The sequence below is a fragment of the Oryx dammah genome, unplaced genomic scaffold (genome assembly GCF_014754425.2).
Source record: "Oryx dammah isolate SB20612 unplaced genomic scaffold, SCBI_Odam_1.1 HiC_scaffold_17, whole genome shotgun sequence".
Classification (NCBI taxonomy): Eukaryota; Metazoa; Chordata; class Mammalia; order Artiodactyla; family Bovidae; genus Oryx; species Oryx dammah.
The window spans coordinates 47,735,806-47,756,605 of record NW_024070201.1 but is presented as its reverse complement, the minus strand read 5'-3'; the positions used below and the strand labels follow the sequence as shown (position 1 = coordinate 47,756,605).

Sequence of the window (20,800 nt, the reverse complement as noted above, 5' to 3'; positions counted from 1 at the left end):
TCACCAGCTCAATGCACATGAGTTTGAGTAGGCTCCAGGAATTGGTGATGAACAGGGAAGCTTGGGGTGCTGCAGTCCATGGGGTTGCGAAGAGTCAAACATGACTGAGTGACTAAACTGAACTGAACTGAACTGAATGTCTGTGAGAGAATTGTACTAAAATTCATTTCCATTATGTTTTAAAGAACTCTATTGGTATTATATTGTGGTATTGACATACAACTACCATATATCCCCTCATGTCTCCCCAGAAATACTGAAGAAGACAGCAGACCATCCTCCAAGAATTTTCAGCAGAATGTCCTTTGTTAATGACACCACCTCACATCCTTCTGCCTTCCTTCTGCTGGGTGTACCTGGTCTGGAAGATTTCCATATATGGATTGCTTTCCCTTTCTTTGTTGTTTACCTGATAGCCCTTGTAGGGAATGTCACAATCCTGTTTGTAATCAAGACGGACCAGAGCCTTCATCAACCCATGTTCTACTTCCTGGCTCTTCTCTCCTTTATTGATCTAGGTCTGTCCACTTCTACCATACCCAAAATGCTGACCATCTTCTGGTTCAACCATAGGAAAGTAAGCTTTGAAGCCTGCCTTATCCAAATGTTCTTTATCCACACCTACACAGGCATGGAATCTGGTGTACTCCTGGCCATGGCAATTGACCGCTTTGTCGCCATCTGTTATCCACTGAGGTATACCACTATCCTCACCAACAAAATGGTAGCCATCATGGCCTCTGTTGCAGTGGTGAGGCCAGTCCTCCTTGCCATCCCCTTTTGTCCTCTTCTCAAAAGACTTCCCTTCTGTGGACGCTATATTATTCCTCATACCTACTGTGAGCATATGGGAATTGCTCGTCTAGCCTGTGCTAACATAAGAGTCAACATCATCTATGGCTTATTTACCATTGCTACCCTGATCTTTGACTTGCTCCTCATTGCCCTCTCCTATGTTCAGATCCTACAAACTGTTTTCCACCTTCCTTCTAGGGATGCCAGACTCAAAGCACTCAGCACATGCGGTTCACATGTCTGTGTCATCTCAGCCTTTTACACACCAGCATTTTTCTCCTTTATGACACACCGGTTTGGTAGGAATGTCCCTCGCTATATTCATATCCTCCTGGCCAATTTGTATGTAGTTGTTCCTCCTTGTTTAAATCCAGTCATTTATGGGGTCAGGACGAAGCAAATTTGGAACAGAGTTGTGAGAATATTTGTCAAGAAAGAGGGACCTAATATATTAGAGAGTTGAAAACTTCTAGCAGGCTAACTTTTATCTTATACTTCTCTCAGGGTACCAACTGAAATTATGAAAAGTTTAGTAAGGAATTACTTTGGTCTTTCTTAGAGTCGTCTAAGTGTATAACTCAGTGGTTCCTTTTCATAATTTATATATTTTTAAATTTATTTTTTATTGAAGGATAATTGCTTTACAGAATTTTGTTGTTTTCTGTCAAACTTGAATATGAATCAGTCATAGGTATAAATATATCTGTTCCCTTTTGAATCTGACTCCCATCTCCCTCCCATCCCACCCTTCTGGGTTGATACAGAGCCCCTGTTTGAGTTTTCTGAGTCATATAGCAAATTCCCATTGGTTATCTATTTTACATATGATAATGTAAGTTTCCATGTTACTCTTTCCATACATCTCACCCTTTCCTCCCCTCTCCCCATGTCCATAATTCTATTCTCTATGCCTGTTTCTCCATTGCTGCCCTGTAAATAAATTCTTAAGAACCATTTTTCTAGATTCTGTATATATACATTAGAATATGATATTTATCTTTCTCTTTCTGACTTACTTTACTCTGTATAATAGGCTCTAGGTTCACCCACTTCATTAGGACTGACTTAAGTGCTCTCTTTATATGTGAGTAATACCCCATTGTGTATATGCACCACAACTTCTTTATCCATTCATCTGTGGATGGGCATCTAGGTTGCTTCCATGCTCTAGCTATTGTAAATAGTGTGGCAATGAACAAAGGGATACATGTGTTTTTTCAATTTTGGTTTCCTCAGGTTATATTCCTAGGAGTGAAATTGCTGTGTGATGTTGTGGTTTTATTCATAGTTTTATAAGGAATCTCCATACCATCTTCCATAGTGGCTATATCTATTTACATTCCCACCAACAGTGCAAGAGCATTCCCTTTTCTCCACACCCTCTCTAGCATTTATTGTTTGTAGACTTTTTGATGATGGCCATTGTGACTGGTGTGAGGTTCTGATTTGCATTTCTCTAATAATGAGCGATGTTGAGCATCTTTTCATGTGTTTGCTAGGCATCTGTATGTCTTCTTTGCAGAAGTGTCTGTGTAGGTCTTTTCTCCACTTTTTGACTGAGTTGTTTGTCTTCCTGGTATTGAGTTGTATGAGCTGATTGTATATTTTGGAAATTAATCCTTTGTCAGTTGTTTTATTTACTATTATTTTTCCCCATTACAAGGGTTGTCTATTCACCTTGCTTATAGTTTCTTTGCAATGCAAAAGCCTTTAAGTTTTATCAGGTCCCACTTGTTTACTTTTGTTTTTATTTCTATTACTCTAGGTGGTAGGTCACAGATCTTGCTTTGTTTTATGTCCTTGAGTGTTCTGCCTATTTTCCTCTAAGAGTTTTATAGTTTCTGGTCTCTCATTTAGGTCTTTAATCCATTTTGAGTTTATCTTTGTGTATGGTGTTAGGAAGTGTTCTAATTTCATTCTTTTACATGTAGCTGTCCAATTTTCCCAGCACTATTTATTGAAGAGGCTGTCTTTGCCACATTACATATTCTTGCTTTCTCTGTGAAGAATAAGGTATGCATAGGTGTATGGGTTTATATCTGTGCTTTCTATCTTGTTCCATTGGTCTATATTTCTATTTTTGTGCCAGTACCATACTGACTTGATGACTGTAGCTTTGTAGTATAATCTGAAGTCAGGAAGGTTGATTCCTCCAGCTCCACTCTTCTTTCTCAAGACTGCTTTGGTTATATGGGGTCTTTGTGTTTCCATGTGAATTGTAACATTTTTGTTCTAGTTCTGTGAAAAATGCCATTGGTAAGTTGATAGGGATCGCATTGAAAATCTGTAGATTGCATTTGGTAGTATAGTCATTTTCAAAATACTGATTCTTCCTACCCAGGAATGTGGAATATCTCTCCATCTGTTTATGTAATCTTTGATTTCTCTCATTAGTGTCTTATAATTTTCTGTGTACAGTTCTTTTGTCTCCTAAGGTAAAGTTTGCTGCTACTGCTAAGTTGCTTCAGTCGTGTCCGACTCTGTGCGACACCATAGACAGAAGCCCACTGGGCTCCCCCGTCCCTGGGACTCTCCAGGCAAGAACACTGGAGTGGGTTGCCATTTCCTTCTCCAATGCATGAAAGTGAAAAGTGAAAGTGAATTTGCTCAGTCGTGTCTGACTCTTTGTGACCCCATGGACTGCAGCCTACCAGGCTCCTCTGTCCATGGAATTTTCCAGGCAAGACTACTGGAGTGGGGTGCCATTGCCTTCTCTGTAAGGTAAGTTTATTTCTGGATATTTAATTCTTTTTGTTGTAATGGTGAATGGAATTGATTCCTTAATTTCATTTCTGATGTTTCATTGTTAGTATACAGAAATGTAAGTGATTTCTTTGTATTGATTTTTTATCCTGCAACTTTGCTAAATTCACTGCTCAGTTCTAATAATTTTCTGATACTATCTTTAAGGTTTTCTATGTACAGTATCATGTCATCTTCAAACAGTGAGAGTGTTACTTCTTTCTGATATGGATTCCTTTTATTTCTTTTTCTTCTCTGATTGCTGTAGATAGGACTTTCAAAACTATGCTGAATAATAGTGGTGAAAGTGGACACCCTTGTCTTTTTCCTATCTTAGGTGGAATGCTTTCAGTTTTTCACCATAGAGAATAATGTCTGCTGTAGGCTTATCATAATTGGCATCTACTATGTGAGGTAGGTTCCTTTTATGCCCATTTTTTGAAGAGTTTTAATCATAAATGGGTACTGAATTTTGTCAAGGGCTTTTTCTGCATCTATTGAGATTGCCATATGGTTTTTATCTTTCAATTTTTTAATATGGTGTATCACATTGATTGATTTGCATATATTAAAGAATTCTTGTATCCCTGAAATAAATCCAACTTGATTATGGTGTATGAGTTTTTTGATGTGTTGCTGAATTCTGCTTGCTAAAATTTTGTTGAGGAATTTGCATCTATGTTCTTCAGTGATATTGGCCTGTAGTTTTCTTTTTGTGTGTTGTCTCATCTGGTTTTGGTATTAGGGTGACGGTGGCCTCAGAGAATGAATTTGTAAGTGTTCCTTCCTCTGCAATTCTTTGAAAGAGTTTTAGAAGGATAGGCATTCACTCTTCTCTAAATGCATGATAGAATTCTCCTGTGAAGCCATTTGGTCCTGGGCTTTTGTTTTTTGGGGGAGTTTTTTGATCACAGCTTCAATTTCAGTGCTTGTAATTGGGTTGTTCATAATTTCTATTTCTTCCTGGTTCAGCCTGGGAAGTTTGAATTTTTGTAAGAATCTGTCCATTTCTTCCATGTTATCCATTTTATTGCCATATGGTTGTTCCTAATAGTCTCTTATAATCATTTGTATTTCTGCAGTGTCTGTTGTAACCTCTCCTGTTTCATTTCTAATTTTGTTGACTTGATTGTTTTCTCTCTCTTTCTTGATGAGTCTGGCTAAAGGCTTTTCAATGTTGTTTAACTTCTCAAAGAACCAGTTTTTACTTTTATTCATGTTTAATGCTGTTTCATTTCTTTTTCATTTATTGCTGCTCAGATCTTTATGATTTCTTTTCTTCTACTATTTTTGTTGTTCTTTTTCCAGTTTTTTAGATGTAAAGTTAGGTTGTCTATTTGATGTTTTTCTTATTTCTTGATTTAGGATTGTATTGCTATAAACTTCTGTCTCAGAAATGCTTCTGCTGCATCCCACAATTTTTGAGTTGTGTTTTCATTGTCATTTGTTTCCATAAATTTTTTGATTTGCCTCTTGATTTCCTCAGTAACTTGCTGGTTATTTAGAAATGTGATGCTTAATCTCTATGTGTTTGCATTTCTTATAGCTTTTTTCTTGTAAGGATATCTAGTCTTATACCATTGTGGTCAAAGCAGATGCTTGATATGATTTCAATTTTCTTAAATTTAGTGAGGTTTGATTTGTGACCCAAGATGTGGTCTACCCTGGAGAATGTTCCATATGTACTTGAGAAGAGGAGTATTCTGCATTTGGATGGAATGTCCTGAAGATATCAATGAGATTCATTTCATCTAATGCATTAATTAAGACTTGGGTTTCCTTATTAATTTTCTGTTTTTATGATCTGTCTATTGGTATGATTGGGGTGTTAAAGTCTCCTACTATTGTGTTACTGTCAATGTCTCCTTTTACATCTGTTAGTATTTATCTTATGTATCGAGATACTCCTATATTGGGTACATAGATATTTATAATTGTTATGTCTTCCTCTTGGATTGATCCCTTGATCATTATGCAATGTCCTTCCTTATCTCTTGTTATATTCTCTATTTTAAGGTCTATTTTGTCTGATATGCCAATTGCTAGTCCAGCTTTCTTTTGCTTCCTATTTGCATGGAATATATTTTTCCATCCTTTCACTTTCAGTCTATATGTGTCTTTAGGTCTGAAGTGGGTTCAGCACATATAGATAGCATATATATGGGTCTTGTTTTTGTATCCATTCAGCCAGTCTGTGTTTTTTGCCTGGAGCATTTAGTCCATTTACATTCAAAGTAATTACTGATATATATGTTCCTATAGCCATTTTCTCAATCATTTGGGTTGATTTTGTACATCTTTTACCTTCTCTTGTATTTATTGATTATATAAGTCCCTTTAACATCTGTTGTAAAGCTGGCTTGGTGGTAATGAGTTCTCTTAACTTTTGCTTGTCTGAAAAGCTTTTTGTTTCTTCATCAATTTTGAATGAAATTTTTGCCAGATATAGTAATCTTGGTTGTAGATTTTTTCCTTTCAGTAGTTTAAATATATCCTGCAATTCCCTTCTGGCCTGCAGAGTTTCTGCTGAAAGATCAGCTGTTGAGTGTACGGGGTTGCCCCTGTATGTTACTTGTTGCTTCTTCCTTGCTGCTTTTAATTTTCTTTCTTTGTGTTTAGTCTTTGTTAGTTTGATTAGTATGTGTCTTGGCATATTTCTCCTTGGGTTTATCCTGTATGGGACTCTTTGTGCCTCTTGGACTTGACTATTTCCTTTCCCATGTTGAGGAAATTTTCAACTGTAATCTCTTCAAAATTTTTCTCATGCTCTTTCTTTTTCTCTTCTTCTTCTGGGACTCCTATAATTCGAATATTGGTGCGTCTGATATTGTCCCTGAGGTCTCTGAGACTGTTCTCAGTTCTTTTCATTCTTTTTACTTTATTCTGCTCTTCAGAAGTTATTTCCACATTTTTATCTTCCAGCTTATGGATTTGTTCTTCTGCTTCAGATATTCTGCTATTGAATCCTTCTAGAGTATTTTTACTTTCAGTAATTGTGTTGTTTGTCTTTGTATGTTTATTCTTTAATTCTTCTAGGTCTTTGTTAATTGATTCTTACATTTCCTCCATTCTGTTTTAAAGGTTTTGGATCATCTTTACTATCATTATTCTGAATTCATTTTCGGGTAGTTTGCCTATTTCCTCTTCATTTATTTGTATTTCTGTATTTCTGGTTTGTTCCTTCATTTGTGTAGCATTTCTCTGCCTTTTTATTTTTATTTTTTTTATATTATTGTGTTTGAGGTCAACTTTTCCCAGGCTTTAAGGTTTAATTTGTTCTTCCTTTTGGTTTCTGCCCTCCTAAGGTTGATCCAGTTGTTTGTGTAAACTTAGTATATGATGAGATTTGTGCTGAGTTTTTTTGAAGTTTTCTTCCTACTTGTTTTTGTTTTTCCTCTGATGGGCAAGGGTGAGTGAGGTGGTAATCTTGTCTGCTGATGATTGGGTTAGTATTTTTGTTTTGTTTGTTGTTTAGATGAGGAGTCCTGCACAGGGTGCTACTGGTGGTTGGGTGATGTCTGGTCTTGTATTCATGTGGCTTCCTTTGTGTGAGTTCTCACTATTTGATCCTCCCTAGGGTTAGTTCTCTGGTAGTCTAGGGTCTTGGAGTCAGTGCCCCCACTCCAAAGGCCCAGGGCTTGATCTCTGGTCAGGAATGAAGATTCCATAAGTGGTTTGTTATGGAATTAAGTGAGATAAAACAAATATCCAAAAATGAGAAGCCAAAGATGAACCCCAGACAAATGGCAGTTACAAAATCAGGCAAATAATAATTAAAATAATGGAATAAATACATTTACACCCATCAGTGAAGTCAAAACAGTCCAACAAAAATAAACTACAGTAGACTTATCCAGCAAACAAAGGAAAAAATTATATTTATCAGTTAAGAACAGAACTAACTAAAGCATTAATTGGAAAACAAAACTAAAGCAAGTTGCCAAGTGGGGGAAAAAAAGCAATGAATATGAAAACAAAACTAACAAATATGTTGAGAGGAAAGAAAAGAAAGAAATAATAGATATGCAAAGTTAAATAGAGGTAGATGAAGAAGATTTATATACATTAAAGATTAACTGCAAAAGGAAAAGAAGTGTAGGGAGGCAAACAAAGGAATAAATGTAGAAAAAAATATAATAGGTTTGTTTAAAAAAAAGTTAAAAATTAAAACCATAAAAAGAGAAAAGGATAAAAAAAATGGAAGAAGAAAGGTAAAATTTAAAAAAAGAAAATAAAGAAAACTACACAGAACTGCAAAAGCCCAAGTCGAGGCAAAGGTTTATAACAACTATAAAAAGTGTGACTGAATATATACATATACATATCCATACAGTCCAAGAAAAATAAAGTACAATAGATTGACCCAGAGTAAAAAGGAAACCAAAAATTATATCTATCAGAACAAAATTAACTAAAGCACAAACTGGAAAACAAAATTAAAGTTCCAATTGGGGATAAAGCAATGAAAATAAAACTAACAAATATGTTGAGAGGAAAGGAAAGAAAGAAAAGAAAGAAAGAATAGATATGCAAAGCTAAATAGAGTTAGATAAAGATTTATATACATTAAAGATTAACTGCAAAGGGAAAAGAACAGTAGGAAAAGCAAACAAAGGAATGAATTGGTGGTGAGGGGAGAAAGAAAGAAAAAAAAATCCAAAAGACTCTATAGAACAAGTCAAAATATAAGAATAATAAATGCTTTTCTTGAGTCAGTGCTGTCACTGCTGGGAGTCACAGTCCATCTCACCTCCCTAGGATGCCCTCCAACACTGATCTCTGGACCTGCTATGGGTGCAGTTCAGATTCTAATTTGGTCCTGCTCCAGTGTGTTCTTGCCTCCAATGTCTACAGCTATCAGAATTAGTGTGTTTTCTTTTGTGGGAGCTCTCAATGTCCTCTTATATATTCCATAGACACAGAGTCTGCCTAGTCTATCATGTGGATTTAATCTGCAGCTTGTACAGCTGGTGGGAAACTTTTGGGTCTTCTTCCTTAGCCACACTGCTTCTGGGTTTCAATAGTGGTTCATTTCCAGTTCTGCATGTGGGTTGTCCACTGGGGTTTTGCTCATGAGGCTGCCCTGGAGGACTTAGGTCTGCCCCTGTGAGAGCCAGGGATAGACGTGGTGCAGCTGCTTGGCTTGCAAGGGTTCTGGAGGTACCAGGTACTCAGAGGAGGTAATGCTAGGACAGCAGGAAATACAGTGTTCTAGAAGGGTATGGCAACCAGTACTGGCCAATACCCTCCGGTATTCTTGTCTGGAAAACCCCCTCCTTGCATGGATGTACTTAAGACTTTTATTGCCTGTGGCAGTTCTGCCCCAGTGAGAGTCGAGAATGAAGCTGGCACAGCTGCTTGGCTTGCGGGGACCCTGGCAGCACCAAATGTGCAGGGACATGAACTGCCTCTGTCACAGGAGTTATGGCCCTATCAGTCTTTCTTCAAGCCTCTTGTAGCTAGCGATTACAAGGCCTCTTTGGCCAGTCTTTCTCCATAGTTCTGCCCATTCAGGCACTTAGAGGGCTCCCTTGCTTGTGGTCCTTCTCTGTTGTTCAGCACGTCAGGCACTTAAAGGGGCACCCTGGGTGGGGTCCTACTCTGTAGTTCAGTGCATCATGTGTTTGATGGACCAGCCTCTCTATTGTTCAGCTGCTGATGCTGGTGTGTACAGAGAGAAAATAGAAAATAGAGAAAAATATGGTGATGGCTCCACTTGCTCTGTGTGACTCAGCATTATTGCCTTGCTCCCATGGCTGCCCAGCTTTCTTCAACAGGCATTTCCCACCATAATCTCCTCCTTCACATCCCTTTGATCCATCTCTCTGCAGTCAATAGCAGCCCTCGCCCCGGGATTGCTCCACAATCCCTAAACTCCAGCTCCCAGCCACTGTGCTTTCTGGGGACCTGCATCCCTGTCCCTGTCCAAGGGACTATGTATGGCTGCAGCAAGGACTGTCTAATTCTCACTGAATTTAAGCTGCCACATGTGAGCTGTTTCTGTCTTAAATGTTTCTCCTCTGACTCAGACAATTGTCCTGATGTGAGGATCAGACCCCTGCTTCAGTTCTCCCACCCACTGAGGGCAGGTCCAATCCTACTAACACTCCTGTTTCTCCCCCTAGTTCCTTTGTCCTACCAAGTTTTGTGTGGTTCTATATATTATTTTCCACTGGTCAGTTACTCCTGTCCACTCTCAGCTGGTGTTCGGTATGCACTTCTGTGTCTGAAGGTATATTCCTGATGTATCCATGGACAGATAGGTACTTCACATCCACCTACTCTGCCATCTTGTTCCTATAATTTGTATTTTGACTTGCAATTGATTATTCTGCTTTTTGTCACTGAAGGTGAGTGAAGAAGAGTGGGACTAAGTAAAAAATGTAATGGAATTCCTGAATATGTGATGACAATGTTGTTCTCTATGTCAATGCTAACATCTGTGTACAGGTTTGTTAAATAGTAAGATTCTGGTTTCATGAAATTCATCATATTTTGACTCATGCATCAATATTTTGGAATTTGTCCTTCAACTACCTATTTTTATGCCAATATTATTTTCATCTAGATGACAGTTGTTAATTTCACTCAAAGGGTTACTGCAGTCTCATGTCATTTAAAATAGCTTAAGTATAAAGTATTCATCAAGAAGTAATATACAAAATACATATAGACATAAGACTTACATAGAGAAAACTAATAATCATTTTTGAGAGCAATTTTAAAAGATATACATAAGTGTAGATATATACAATCATCATATATGCAGTCTTGTTATTGTGAATTTCTATTCTAAGTACCTATTTATATATATACACCTATTTTTCCTTGGAAGAAAAGCTATGACAAACCTAGACAACATGTTAAAAAGGAGAGATGTTACTTTGCTGACAAAAGTCCATATAGTCAAAGCTATGGTTTTTCCAGTAGTCATGTATGGATGTGAGAGTTGGCCCATAAAGAAAGTTGACTGCCAAAAAACTGACACTTTTGAAGACAGGAGGAGAGGTGACAACAGAGAATTGTATGGTTGGATGGTATTACCGACCCGAGGGCCACGAGTTTGAGCAAGCTCCAGGAGTTGGTGATGGACGGGAAGTCTGGCGTGCAGCAATCCATTGGGTTGCAGAGTCAGACATGACTGAGAAACTGAACTGAACTGGACTGATGATGGTTATGTCATAAAGCCACTCTATTTTCAACATGAAATATAGCTTATAATGATAACAACAACATTATCATTTACATATGACAGTTATTCCTTAATTGCATCTTGAATTTCATTGTTCATAAAGGGAGAAAATGAAATCAAAACAAGAGTTTGTCTTGTTCTTAGAAGATATGTTGTGTAAATTTTTGTAAACCATACCAGACTTAGACTAAAAGGGATCTTACACATCATACCCACCTATTTGTATAGGTGAGAGTTAAATTTCTTAACTATATCATTCTGAGTACAATTAAAAACCTCTGAGACTTGGGCACAAAGGTCAGAACTACTTCTAGTACTGCTTTTCTCATGACCAGAAGCTATCCACTCCAGTGTTAAAACAAGTACAGAGACATACAGAAGTTAAGTGTATGGTGACCCAGAGAGTATGGCATTTCAACTACTTCAGCTAGTTCTATGGGTTTGTTTTTTGGTTTGGTACTGAATTACTCAGGTTCAAATTTGGAATGTCATCAGTTGACTTTTCCACTGTATCTTAAACTTACTACTTGGGTAGAACTGGTTAGAGAATGTAGATTTTCTCCCTATTATTTAAAAAGAAAATATGTTTTATTTCAGGCCTAATAATAAACAAGATAGCAAAAATGTTTGTCATTGGGGATTCTCTTATACATTACCCACTCTATTTTCAATAACTATACAAGCAACAAGAGTAGTCAATATTTGTGATGTGCTTACTATTACTCAGATACTATAACTAGCACTACAATTCTATCAGTGATTGATACCTAACGGAGGTGATGCTGATCTTTAGGGAATATCTTAGAAATTTCTGTTCGTGTTTTGTTATTGTCATCAAAGTATTTAAGAGACATTACTGGATTTAGTGACTATAAACCAGAAAGAAACCTCCAATACATAGAATAATTCCTCCCAACCTCCCACTCTCCACAAAATGTCCTGTATATGAGAGAAATTTCAGATATGCAACTGGATATTGTGTAGTTAAAAAACCCAAAAGCCTATATAATATTCTGAATACAGAATTTCTCCTTGCTTGTATTTGCTGTTATGAATGTAGATTTTTTCACTTTGCTTTACTAATAATCAGAAATTACTTTTATATGGTTTTAACAAGAAAATATATACTTGCTGTTATAGAAATATAACTATTCAAGAGAATACTATATATTGTTTAAGACTATTGTCAGAAGCTATTAAATATTTTTGAAAATTACACCACCAACAGCAACAATAACATTTCTTATGGTATCTGAGTAATCAGTGAAATACACCAAGATTCACTGGTATTTATAACTTTCATATTTACAGTTATTCTATGCATAGGTAAAAGAGCTAATTATTATATCACCTAGTATTGTCATACACAAGTATATATGTTGCTAGTTTTACATTTATATTATTACTTGGGTATTATGTATTCTTTTAAATGTAACCATATTTGATTAAGGAGGATAAAGTAGACATTAGAAAACTTTTGTTACATAAAGGGGAATTTAGACTGAGGTTTATTCCTCTAGCACAGATAAACTTCACTCTAAATCTCACACCTCAGACAACATAAGGTTTTGGAAAAAAACTTAGGAGCAAATCTTTACAACCCAAAGTTAGCCAATACATTTGTTAGATTTGACACCAAAACCCTGATACATATAAGAAAAGAAGATATATTGGACCTGATTAAAATTAAAATTATTTTGATATAAACTGGCATGGCTTAACAAGTCCCAAAGACTATACCAAATACTAGCTTGGGAAAAAAATAATAAAAATTAAACACTTTGCTCTAGTTTTTTAAATTTTCTATGTATCTTTGATATTTATTAATCTCACTGAAATCAATATACTTACCAAGCTTCCTAGCTTGTATGAATCCAAGATTTAGCTGAAAAGTTTTTGACTTCAACGTAACGCTGACTCATTTTCAACATTTCCTGTTTAATAAAACCCTTATCTCTGTTGATGATCTGGGGACTCACAAACTTTGCAAAGTTGAACACAATTGATTGTTAAGAATTTAAGGAATCCTTCCCTGATTCTTTTGGTTTTAACACCATAAATAATAGGATTCATCATGGGTGGAATGAGAAGGTATATATTGGCTATAAAAATGTGGACAGGTGGAGCAATGTGGTGACCAAACCTATGAGTGAGAAAAGAGAAAAAAGCTGGTGTATAAAACACCAAAATGACCCATACATGGGAGACACAGGTACTCAAGGTCTTGAGGCGGGCAGCTTTAGATGGGAGATTGAAGACTGTGAAAAGAATAAGGACATAAGAACAGATGATCAGTATGAAATCCAATCCTCCTGTCAGGAATGCCACAATTAGGCTGTAGGCTCTACGAATCTTGGTCTCAGAGCAAACCAGCTTTATCAGTGCCATAAACTCACAGTAAGTATGGGAGATGACATTAGTTTTGCAGTAGGAAAGCCATCTTAGTAGAAAGGGGTGTGGACTGAGAAGTACAGCTCCTCTGAAGACAATAAGCAAACCCAAGCCTACAATCACTGCAGGTGTTAAGATGGTGGAATGTCTTAGGGGGTGGCAGATAGCTACAAATCGGTCAAAAGCCATGGCCAAGATAAATCCAGATTCCATAGTAGACAGAGAATGGATAAAATACATTTGAGTAAGGCAGGCTTCAAAGCAGATCTCTCTGTCTTTGAACCAGAAGAGACTGAGTATCTTGGGAAGTGTAGAAGAAGTAAGCGTCAAATCCGCAACTGAGAGCATGCATAGAAAGAGGTACATAGGTTCGTGCAGTTTGCGATCTGTCTTGATAATTAATAAAAGAGCAACATTCCCCATCAGTGATAGTAGGTAGACCAGACAGAAGGGGATGGAGATCCATAGGTGGGCATCCTCCAATCCTGGAATGCCAAGTAGCAGGAAGGTGGTAAGTTGAAGGTTGCTCCTGTTGTAGTCTAGCATTATCCAAAAATGAGTATGCCACGATCCTATCCAAATTAAAAATCACAAAGATTACAAAAACATGAAGACCCATTTTTTTCATTGTTATGTGTTGGAAAAGACACTGAAATCCAGTAACATACAACTGGCTATTGAAGGATTTCTTCAGTAATACAATATTTCAATTCATCAAATGCATGGAACTGTGCTTTTTAGGCAGACAAAAAAAAAATTGTACAAAGGTATTCTCTTTCCTTTTTTCTATCTCCCTTGAGTTTTTTTTGAGAAGTGTCCAGTTAGCTAGATACATTTTAATCATAGTATAACACTACAGAGTTAATAACTGATACATTGGTAAAAATGGAGATGTAACTTTCTACCATTTTAAACACTCAAAAAATTAAAAGTTCAGCCATCATGGATGAGATCAGACATTTGTATGTTTAACTTCTCTTACCACATTCCCAATGATAGGGCTTATAGATAAAAGGAAAAGGAGACGAGAAATACTAAAGGACAACTGGGGGCAATGAAGTGGTGTGAATAAAAATGATCTTATATTGAAAAGCAAGTCACTGAGTTGATAAATTTCATGATTTCATAAAATCATCCAAACTGAATGGTTAAAAAAATTATTTTACAAAGATAAGCCAATAGAGAAAATGACTATGTCTAGAAAACATGGGTGTTCAGGTAACTAGATATTTGTGCTCTACTGTAAATGACCAAGTCAAATTCTTCCAGAAGATGTATAATATATTCTTCAGTCATACAATACACATGAAGTTGATTTTTTGCTTTCCAAGTAAAATTGTTACTTCTTTAATTTTAAAAAATATATTGGAGTATAGTTGATTTACAATGTTGTGTTAGTTTCTGCTGTATAGCAAAGGGAATTTTATACATACACACACACACACACACACACTCCTTTTTAAATTCTTTTCCCATATAGGCTATTACAGAGTATGGAATAGAGTTCTCTGTGCTACACAGTGGGTCTTTCTTAGTTACTTATTTTATATACAGTAGTGGGTATACTTCAATCCCAGTCTCCCAATTTATCCCTCTCACTCCCTGACTCCCTGGTAACTATAAGTTTTTTTTTTTCTTCTATATATGTAACTCTATTTTTATTTTGTAGGTAAGTTCATTTGTACCCTTCTTTTAGATTCTAGATATACCAAGTAAAATTGTAAATACAACTTTTGGCTCCCAGATATTAGCTGACCAGAAAGCATGCATCTTGAAATCTTGAATGATTATTTTGGAAAAGTATTCTAACAATACTAAATTTTAAATTGGTAAATCATTATTTTGGTTCCAGTATCAGTGTTATCATGAGCTCATATAATATGAGGCATCTACTTAGTCTGAATAAAAAAAGTTTCATTAAAACAATGAGGTTTTGACCAATATATTTCAGGATTAAATACTAGGTCTAGGTTAAGAAAAATTATCACAGGTTAAATATTTAACTTAATTTCCTTCTACATTAATTTTGTTAATAAGAAGTTGAGCCATCTTTCAGACAACCACACTGGCTAAGTCCTCAGGACTTAGGACTTAACCTAGAACCTTTAACCTAGGTTCCAGCATTCCCTTCTGGTAGAAGCACTGAACTTGTTCTTTCCACCTCAGTCACAACTCTCCTGCCTATAACCTGATTATCCTACCTCTAACCAGATGATCTCACTTCTCAGACTGAGTCCCAGCATATTTACTATATCTACAGCAGGTGCCATTAAACTTCCTATCCTGGGGGACCTGAGGCCTGCAGGAATATCCTATAAAGAGCCTCTCCTGAGAATGCTGTCTGGTTGTAGGCAGTTTCACCAATCTCTCCAGGTGTCTCCAAGCACAATTTGGTCTCTTGGAGGGACTCAGTTTTATGGTCTCCTTGTTACCTCAGCTCTGAGCTTAAAAATCAATAGAATATGCCCTCTACTACAGGACTAATAGGATAATTCATTGTACCTAAAGCAAGTGCAGTGAACTAAATGCTTTCTTACAACCTATAATGAGAGCTAGAAGAAACTGAAGATATGAATTAATCAGGGTAATCACTGTAATATCCCCACATGCCTCCAGATATTCTTAAGTAGTTTACCTGAATCAGATTTACCTCGGAAAAACAATTAGAACTCCATGACACCACTTAGCCATGTTCCTATTCCTGCATCCCCCTAGACTTATCTATTTGGTGAAGTAAAAGATATGCATTATTTTCATGTACAGGAGCATCCCTATTTCAGTTTTGGTTGGAATGTTATGCAAAGATTTGATATGCTTTCCTACAGAGGTTCCTCTGCATCCTTCTCTTCTGTTCTGTAAATATCAGGAGCAGTGTGTTACTGAGTCCAAGCTAGCTCTGCTCTCTGTACAACAGACCAATGAATCCAAGAGATAAGGTGCTGAGACAAGGAGGAGCCAGCTGACTGAAGAAATGGCAGGCTAGCGTGTCAAAATAACCATCTCATCAGGGTCTGGATGCCAGTTTCTTTTGTAGAGTCAGAGAGAAAGCAACACGGAAATAAAGTCAAAAGACAGAATGGAGAGGCAGAGGCTGTTGGGAAGCAAAGGGTCTTTAGTCTTGCAAAATATCTCCAAGGGAATGGCCAACCTTTGGAAGTGGTGTGCTCATCTCATATTCACAGGTGGGCAGGGACAGATTAGCTCTCTATGAACTGAACAAAGGCACTTTAGTTTAGAATCAGGCACAGGGGCAGGGTCCTCTGAGGCAAGGTGGATTTCTTTGGGAGGAATGATGCTAAAGCTAAAACTTCAGTACTTTGGCCACCTCATGCAAAGAGTTGACTCATTGGAAAAGACTCTGACGCTGGGAGGGATTGGGGGCAGGAGGAGAAGGGGACAACAGAGGAATGAGATGGCTGGATGGCATCACTGACTCGATGGATGTGAATCTGAGTGAACTCCGGGAGTTGGTGATGGACAGGGAGGTCTGGCGTGCTGCAATTCATGGGGTCACAGAGTCGGACATGACTGAGCGACTGAACTGAACTGAACTGAACTGAAAGCAAGAAAAAGCAAGTCCAAGAAACAGTCTCTAACATGGAGTTAGAATTGGCTTCCTCCCTGCAACAGGTGGACTTCACCAGCTATGTGTCCCAGGATCACAGATAATTTATATTTACTCTTAAGTTTGTTCAAAGAGTTGATGGGCAGGAAGATATTCAGGAAAGGAGGGAAAAGTCAAAATACTTCTCCCTATTTCTCACTTTCCTCAGCTGCATCTACTCTATGGTTCCAGATTCTATTAGAGACCTCCATGGTCTTAGCTTCCCCTGGAAGACTCTATATCTCTGGATTTGATAATAATTTTTGGATATGACACTAAAACAAAAGTAACAAAAGTAAAACTAGAGAAACTGATCTTCAACACAATTGAAAACTTTTCTACATCAAAGGACACTATCACCAGAGTTAATAGGAAATCAGAAAATTATAGAAACCATAGTAAACCATATATCTGATAAGCAATTAATTTCCAAAATATAGAAAGAACTGTAAAAATTCAACAGAAAATAACTATATTAAAAAATAGGCAAAGGACTTGCACAGACATTTGTCTAAAGAATATTTTCAAATGGCCAACAAGCACATGAAAAGATGCTCAGCCATATTAACTATTGTGTGTTGCTAAGTTGCTTCAGTTGTGTCTGACCTCTGCAATACTCTGTTGGACTACAGCCGCTATAGTCTCCTACAGTCTCTATCCATGGGATTCTCCAGGCAACAATAGTGGCCTGGGTTGCCATGCCTTCCTCCAGGGATTCTTCCAGACTCCGGGATTAAGCCTGCATCTCTTATGCCTCCTGCATTGGCAGGAGGGATCTTTACTACTAGTGTCACCTGGGAAGCCCAAGAAGGGATGCAGAAAAATGCAGCTGCTCTGTGACGCATCATTGCAATAGAATTAACATAAGTACCATTGATTTCACAATTCCACTTTTTGGTATATATTGCAAAGAAGTGAAAACAAAGATTGGAACAGACATTTGTACACACATGTTCATAATAGTATTATAATATTAAAAAGAAAGGAAATTCAAATATATGATAGAATTTAGGTGAACCTCAAAGACAGGGAAATGGAAATATTTTTGCTCTATGCTCTACTATTAAACAGTCAGTTCATCAATTCAGTCACTCAATCGTGTCCAATTCTTTGTGACCCCATGGACTGCAGCACACCAGGCTTCCCTGTCCATCACCAACTGCTAGAGCTTGCTCAAACATGTCCATTGAGTAGGTGATGCCATCTAACCATCCCATCCTCTGTTGTCCACTTCTCTTCCAGCCTTCAATCTTTCCCAGGATCAGGGTCTTTCCAATGAGTCAGTTCTTGGCATCAGGTGGCCAAAGTATTGGAACTTCAGCTTCAGCATCAGTACTTCCAATGAATACTCAGGACTGATTCCCTTTAGGATTGACTGGTTTGATCTCTTTGCAGTCCATTGGACTCTCAAGAGTTTTCTCCAACACCACAGTTCAAAAGAATCAGTTCTTTGGTGCTCAGCTTTATGGTCCAACTCTCACATCCATACATGACAACTGGAAAAACCATAGCTTTGACTAGATGGACCTTTGTCAGCAAAGAAATGTCTCTGTTTTTTAATATACAGTCTAGGTTGGTTGTAGCTTTTCTCCCAAGGAGCAAATGTCTTTTAATTTCATGGCTGCAGTCACCATCTGCAGTGATTTTGGAGCCCAAGAAAATAGTCTTTCACTTTTTTCATTGTCTCCCCATCTATCTGCCATGAAGTGATGGGATCAGATGCAATGATCTTCATTTTCTGAATGTTGAGTTTTAAGCCAGCTTTTTCACTTCTTTCACTTTCATCAGGAGGCTCTTTAGTTCCTCTTGGCTTTATGCCATAAGGGTGGTATCATCTGCATATCTGAGGTTATTGATATTTCCCCTGAAATCTTAATTCAAGCCTGTGGTCCATCCAGCCCAGAATTTCACACGATGTACTCTGCATGTAAGTTAGATTAGCAAGGTGACAATAAACTGCCTTGATGTTCTCCTTTCCCAGTTTTGAACCAGTCTGTTGTTCCACGTCTGCTTCTAACTATTGCTTCCTGACCTGCATACAGATTTCTCAGGAGGCAGGTAAGGTGGTCTCGTATTTCCATCTCGAAGAATTTTCCACAGTTTGTTGTGATCCACACAGACAAAGGCTTTAGTGTAGTCAATGAAGCAGTAGATGTTTTTCTGGAATTCTCTTGATTTTTTCCATGATCGAATGAATGTTGGTAATCTAATATCTGGTTGCTCTGCTTTTTCTTGGGCTTCCCTGGTGGCTCAGAGGTTAAAGCGTCCGCCTGCAATGTGGGAGAACTGGGTTCGATCCCTGGGTTGGGAAGATCCCCTGGAGAAGGAAATGGCAACTCAACTCACTCCAGTATTCTTGCCTGGAGAATCCCACGGATGGACGAGCCTGGTGGGATACAGTCCACAGGGTCGCAAACAGCTGGACACAACTGAGCGACTTCACTTCACTTCTATTTTTTCTAAATCCAACTTGAACATCTGTAAGTTCTCGATTCACATACTGTTGAAACATAGCTCGGAAAATTTTGAGCATGACTTTGCTAGTGCAATTGTGTGGTAGACTGAACATTCTTCGGCATTGACTTTATTTGGTATTGGAACGAAAACTGACCTTTTCCAGTCCCGTGGTCACTGCTGAGTTTCCCAAATTTGCTGGCATATTGAGTGTAGCACTTTCACAGCATCATCTTTCAGGATTTGAAATAGCTCAACTGGAATTCCATCACCTCCACTAGCTTTGTTCATAGTGAGGCTTTCTAAGGCCCACTTGACTTCACATTCCAGGATGTCTGGCTCTAGGTGAGTGATCACACTATCGTGATTATCTGGGTCATGAAGATCTTTTTTGTACAGTTCTTCTGTGTATTCTTGCCGTCTCTTCTTAATATCTTCTTCTTCTGTTAGGTCTATACCATTTCTGTCCTTTATCGAACCCATCTTTGCATGAAATGTTCCTTTGGTATCTCTAATTTTCTTGAAGAGATCTCTAGTCTTTCCCATTCTGTAGTTTTCCTCTGTTTGTTTGTATTGATTGCTGAGGAAGGATTTCTTATCTCTCCTTGCTATTCTTTGGAACTCTGCATTCAGATGCTTACATCCTTCCTTTTCTCCTTTCCTTTTCACTTCTCTTCTTTTATCAGCTATTTGTAAGACCTCCTTAGACAACTGTTTTGACTTTTTGCATTTCTTCTTCTTGGTGATGGATTTGATCACCGCCTCCTACACAATGTTATAAACCTCCATCCACAGATCTCCAAGTACTCTATCAGATGTAATCCCTTGAATCTATTTGTCACTTCCACTGTATAATCATAAGGGATTTTATTTAGGTCATACCTGAATGGTCTAGAGGTTTTCCTTACTTTCTTCAATTTAAGTCTGAATTTTGCAATAAGAAGTTCATGATCTGAGCTTCCTGGAGGAGGAAATGGCAACCTACTCCAGTATTTTCATCTGTGAAATCCCTATAGTCCATTAGGTTGGAAGAGTTGGGCATGACTGAGCAACTAACACACAAAAGAGAAAGCCAAATGTATCATATGAAGAGATTGAGTGATCTTCTTTGTATGGGAAGATTCAAGTGTATGGGCTTGCTGAAATAGTTTCTTTCATATGCATCTAATTATCTGGGGCCAATCTTGCTTTCTTTATGTTCACATACTAATTCCTTGTTTACCAGAAGATAATGGCAAATGTGGTAGATGCCTGCCTTTCACATCCCTCCTTGTTGCAGTAACAAGCCTTTTACAAATGCAAATTTCTGAGCCCAGGTAAAATAAAGCCACTTATTTGGAAGTCATCAGCTACTTTCTCCCCTGAGGATCTGGAGGGATGTGAAAGGTGGCCATCCACCACATTTGCCATCTCTTCTGGTAAACAAGTTATTAGTATGTGAAAAATAAAGAAAGCAGAATTGGCCCCAGATAAGCTAGATGCATATGAAAGAAATTATTTCAGCAAACCCATACACTTGCATTCTCCTATACATAGAAGATCACTAAATCTCTTCATATGAGAAATTTGTTTTTTTCTTGTGTGTGTTACTTACTCAGTCATGTCCAACCCTTTCCAACCGT

At 37.6% G+C, this 20,800-nt stretch overlaps 2 protein-coding genes across 2 annotated transcripts; one reads left to right on the top strand and one right to left on the bottom strand.

The window, feature by feature from the left end:
- Nucleotides 1–298: 298 nt before the first annotated feature.
- Nucleotides 299–1,258, top strand: LOC120875925 (olfactory receptor 52E4-like). Its single transcript, XM_040257675.1, has one exon. The coding sequence runs from the start codon at nucleotides 299–301 to the stop codon at nucleotides 1,256–1,258; it is 960 nt and encodes a 319-aa protein (XP_040113609.1).
- An 11,421-nt stretch (nucleotides 1,259–12,679) lies between these two features.
- Nucleotides 12,680–13,666, bottom strand: LOC120875924 (olfactory receptor 52K2-like). Its single transcript, XM_040257674.1, has one exon. It carries the CDS (start codon nucleotides 13,664–13,666, stop codon nucleotides 12,680–12,682), a length of 987 nt encoding a protein of 328 aa, XP_040113608.1.
- Nucleotides 13,667–20,800: the final 7,134 nt, after the last annotated feature.